Source organism: Mizuhopecten yessoensis, unplaced genomic scaffold (assembly GCF_002113885.1).
Source record: "Mizuhopecten yessoensis strain PY_sf001 unplaced genomic scaffold, ASM211388v2 scaffold4359, whole genome shotgun sequence".
NCBI classification, from domain to species: domain Eukaryota; kingdom Metazoa; phylum Mollusca; class Bivalvia; order Pectinida; family Pectinidae; genus Mizuhopecten; species Mizuhopecten yessoensis.
Genome location: NW_018405506.1, coordinates 494,547 through 499,881, shown reverse-complemented (window position 1 = coordinate 499,881; position 5,335 = coordinate 494,547). Strand labels below are relative to the sequence as shown.

Below are 5,335 nucleotides of genomic sequence, written 5' to 3'. Positions count from 1 at the left end.
GTTTCTGGTCATTTTATGGTAACCTCTCTGCTAAGCTTCTTTGTTTCTTTAAAATGATATCGACATATTGTTTACATGTAGGATTCATGTTGCATTTCTGATCTGTTTCAGTCAATGACGTACATGTATGATACCGTTACATGATTGGTCAAGTATACAATAATTAGTTTCTGACGTCACAGCTATTTTGTTTTGCTATCTAATACATACTTACAATAACAACGTCGATGGCAATCCTACTATATTAAAGACGATATAGTTTGTTGTTCTTACGTTACCACACCGAGGCTTGTTTGTGTCGGGTTGTCCCTGTGGCCGTCCTGGTGATTATGTCAGCACTCGTGAGTCGTGGTTTAATTGCGGCACTGGCTGTTCCAAACAAATTGCTTTCTAGATTTGGCGTCTTAAATGTACTTGAGAAGGGACTCGACAGTGCATTGTTGGCCACGGCACAAAGCATAGCAATACTTCTAATATAACATTTTCAAAAGAAAGCTCTGTTCTTTGTATATAAACACAATCCTGAAACATTTTTTTTTCTGTGTATCAATGGATATTATCAGTATTGGGACTTGATAGAATGAAACATGCTTTTAAAATAATGAACGCTACAATACGTTGAGCAGAGGAACGCGTTGCCATATCGCGTCACTGTTTCATTTTACCGGTCTAATACTTCGGCAAATTTTCTTGTAGCTGATGGATTACTACAACAGACTTCAATGCCTTAAAGTAATCTTTGTTCGAAGCACTTTAATCGAAGTGTATTTGACAATGTCACAGTTTTAACTGTGCGAAGATGCAGCTCGCTTGCGGCCGGTTTACATTTGCCCAAAATACGGCTTGTCAATTCTATGAGAAAATACGAGTTAATGCTGCTGTAATAAGTTTATAAAAAGATATATCAGACGAAAATACAGCGGATAAAGTCTGTCTCCCTAATAAACTTAAGGTTTTGTGACATGTACTTTAGGTAACGTTAATGTCTCTTCGTTGTACCGATAAAACATATTTTTTTCGCTATAGGTCGTCGACATTGTCAATGCCACGTGCATCAGTGACAGTCTGGTCGTAGAAATGTCACAGACTCGACAATAAACGACTTTCGATCGCAAAACGATGCAAGGAACCTTCTTGCAGGTATTGTCTCAATCAATAAATAAAGTGAAAAACATTTATGTCCTGTTAGCATCCGTCCATATAAAATGTTAATGTATTCATATATTATGTCTGTACTGTAAGATAGTGTCTTATATAAACATGTAATGACCTAATAAATCACAACTTTGTAGAACCTGGTTATTTTCTTTTTAACAGGAATGTTGAAGTTCATCATTCGCTAAGATAGGGTACCAAGTGGAGTACATGTTGAAACTGTCCCTTAAAATAAATAAGAGAGTGTCACTTAAGGTTACTCGACACATCGTCATCAGCGGCCATTTTCATGACGTACTTCCGAAAAAAGTACAACGGACCGAATATTTCCGAGCGAAATGTGCCCATACACCGTAAAAAGTAACTCTCCAGCTTTGAAAAATACAAAAACATACTCAATCACTTGAACGCTTTACAATAATGTCGTTTTCGCCACTGTTTTGAAAGAACCGAAGAAACACTGATTGTGTTACGTTGCTAATGTCCACAATTGCTCTAGAAATGGACAGAGATAACCACGGCAAATTCACTTCAGGAAACAATGTCAGTGAACTGGACAATAACCATGTGCACCATGACCATGCATACACTAAATGTAAGTTTGTTTAGCATGCCAGTTATCGAGACAATACAAATACCGGTCCATTTTATATTTTATCAGTATAGCATATGTGTGATCGTTACGTGACCCAGTGCATCAAGCAAACAAAATATGGAAAGTATAGAAATGAGCGGTATATAGTTGTGCTATCTTGATATCACTGGGAAAATATTATGAAGCAGTCGAAAATTATATGAGTCCAATAACGTAATTTACAAATACAATACAATCGCTGGAGAATTATATCATGTTAGGCCCTAGATATTTTATAATGCATTTGTTCCATGTGTATTGTTTAATGTTCAATTCTACATAGAGTTCATAAACCCAGTATTTATTTAATAAGATAAGAATATATTACAGTGCCAATATCACCTATTCTACACATATTTCAATGCAAATATAAATGATATATGTCAGGTGTCCATTGATTCAGTGATGTATACATTTATTTTAGATGATTATCCAACTGATAATTATGTAACGGATGATGATGAACAAGATGATGATGATGATGATTATTCTGATGAAAATGGTATGTTACATAAATGTATGTAAATTTAATCATGTAAAGTAGAGAAATAAATGTTCACTTGTAAATTTCTAAGCTTATATACTAAAACATGTCATTTTTGTTTTGTTTTTTATTCACCAGTAATTATGTTATGATATATTAAGAATATCAATGTTGATTTAATTTTGGTTTAATTTAAAGCCCTTATTTATTGTGGAATTGGAGAAACTACAATCAACAAAATTCTTGCTGCTCTAAATATTCCCAAGATTTCTGCAACAACTTTAAAAAGGAGAGAGAGAGAAGCAGGAACAGCTTTAGAATCTGTGGCGGAGACTACATGTGATGAAGCCTTACAAAAAGAGCAACATAGGTAAGAAGGTTCTCATTTAATGATAAATTAATATGAAATGACATTCCATATTAGGAATGTGAGGGCTGTACATGTTTTATGTTGTTATTTTCTTGTATAAATAGCTGATTGGCATGTACGTGTCGTAAGGACATTATGGTGTTATTCCAAGCTGCTTCCCTGTTACTAGTACTGTGTGCAATTTATATTTGATGTTTATTGTCTCCCTTTTCAGAACCGATCAAAATGGTGAAGACATAGAAAAATCTGTTTCATATGATGCAGGATGGCAAACACGTGGGAGTGGTAGAAATTATGCAAGTCTCTCTGGTAAGACCAAAACATAATATATTTAGCACAGTTTTTATATAGTTTTAATACTTTTCCATATTTCAATAACATTAAATTCAAATAAAGGTTCTAATACATAATTTTTTTGATGTTATTAAAAATGAGAATTGAGCAAAAGTATTGGTTGATGGTATTGTCACTATGTTCTTCATGTATTTCCCAAGTTTTGTTTATAGGGTTTCTAATGGCTACATTTAATTGTAGGACATGGATCTATGATAGGAGGAGAAACAGGAAAAGTTGTTGCTTATGCAGTTAGGTGCAAGCAGTGTCGCTTTTGTGATGTTGCTGCTAGAACAAATACCGAAGTAACAGAACATGATTGTAGAAAGAATTGGTCGTCATCATCCAAGGCAATGGAAGCTGACATGGCGGTAACTATGCTGCAAGACCTAGATAAGAAGGGCTACCATGTTGACAACATAGTGATGGATAACGATACAACTACACATGCTAAAGCAAAGACATTATTTGATCCATTTCTCAAGAAATGTTCAGATTTCAATCACACAAAGAAAAACTTCACTAGTAAGCTTTATGAACTGAAAAAGGAGAAAAAATACACCCTCTTGGGCCCAAAGACAATCAAACATTTAAGTAAATGTTTTGCATATGCTGTTAAATCAAATACAGACAATCCTGAGAGTTTAAAATCTGGACTAAAAGCTATACCATCTCATGTGTTTGGTGACCATCAACTGTGCGGTAAAGAATGGTGTCGGTATAAAGAAAAACCAGATACATATAAACCAACACATTTACCATATGGAAAATATTTAGTTGGAGACGATCTGCGAAACGACCTTCAGAAAATATTTGACACTTTTTCAAAAGGAAGTGAGAAGATGTGTAGAGTTGGAAGTACTCAAAGCAACGAAAGCTTCAACAGGATTGTGGCCTCCAAACACCCAAAAACTCATTTTTATGCAGCATCAGAAAGCACTGCTTTTAGAGTTGCTGCAGCTGTTGCACAGAAAAACATTGGTCACTCAACCATAGCAAAGGTATAGTTTATATTTATTTCATGTTTTACTACTCTGAAATGTTTTTATATATGTTTATAGTCAATATAATTTTTCATTTAAATGCCATTCCATTACATATCCTAATTTATTTATTATGAATTTCAGGTACATGAACAGCTGTTATTGTCTCCTGGTAAAAACACAGAGGATCATATACAATCCATGGACAGGAAAAGAGAGCAGGACAATGATCGAAAGAGTAGCACAGAATACAAGAAACGTCGTTATGAACTTCGCACATCAACAGCAACACATGTTTCAACAACAGAAGTGAAAGAGGGAGCTACCTATCAATCTGGAGTCGACATAGATGACACTAGTTCCCAAGATCTAACAGCCATACCAGACCATATCATCCCTCCAGTTCCTTCAAACATACTACCTGGAAAATACAGCTATGTGTATTTTGATTTGGAGACAACTGGCCTAGGTACAATTTCCATTTCTTAGTTTTGTCAAAAATGAAAATGTCATGAAATATAATATATATTCTACATTTTTTTTCTTCTCCGTAGCATGTGTTCTTCACACAAGTAAAAATCATACAACAACAATACTTGCATTGTATAATTGCTTGACAATATTACACAATCTTAAAGTGTTTAGAAATTAATATTTTTTAAAGAATGGATACTATATTACAATACATGCAGTTATGCTAAAATCAGAGTTATGACCCTTGTCTCAGAATCTGTTAATTTGATGTTTGTTGACAGACATATATATATATATATGTGGATTTGAAGTTGATTCATGTAATTTTATCAATATCTGAAGTATCAATTTATAATGTTATATATTACAGGTACATGTTCTGAAATAGTACAACTGGCAGCTGTTTATGGTGATCAGTCATTTGATAGGCATGTCATGCCTACTATTCCAATCCATCCCAAAGCAAGTGCTGTAACTGGTCTACATATTGTTGGAAATAACTTATATCACCATGACAGAAGACTTGATACAGTTACACAGGAGACATGTTTAATGGACTTCAACCAGTGGTTTAAGGGTATTCCCAATCCAGTATTAGTGTGTCATAATGGCAAGATGTTTGACTCTGTTATACTTGGAAAAGCCATTCAAAAACATGTCAATTGTGGATTGTTAACTACATTGATTGGCTTTATAGACAGCCTGTATATGTTTAGAGAAATTCTGCCTGGTCGCTCTACTTATTGTCAGCAGTCATTAGTTAGAGATACACTTGGAATTGAGTATGCTGCACATTCTGCATTAGAAGATGTAAAAAGTCTACAGAAATTGGTATTACATCACAATGTTTCAACTACAATTTTATTAAATCACAGCTTTACAATAGATTTTACAATGTCTTA

At 34.2% G+C, this 5,335-nt stretch overlaps 1 protein-coding gene across 1 annotated transcript in view; it reads left to right on the top strand.

Moving 5' to 3' along the window:
* Nucleotides 1-1,413: 1,413 nt before the first annotated feature.
* Nucleotides 1,414-5,335, top strand: part of LOC110448852 — a 9,406-nt gene continuing 5,484 nt past the window's right edge. The window contains exons 1-7 of the mRNA XM_021495324.1: nt 1,414-1,750; nt 2,214-2,291; nt 2,472-2,643; nt 2,858-2,952; nt 3,178-3,977; nt 4,104-4,428; nt 4,804-5,329. Coding sequence (XP_021350999.1) covers nt 1,636-1,750; nt 2,214-2,291; nt 2,472-2,643; nt 2,858-2,952; nt 3,178-3,977; nt 4,104-4,428; nt 4,804-5,329 — 2,111 coding nt within the window. The 5' untranslated portion in view covers nt 1,414-1,635. The remainder of the gene's footprint in view (nt 1,751-2,213; nt 2,292-2,471; nt 2,644-2,857; nt 2,953-3,177; nt 3,978-4,103; nt 4,429-4,803; nt 5,330-5,335) is intronic.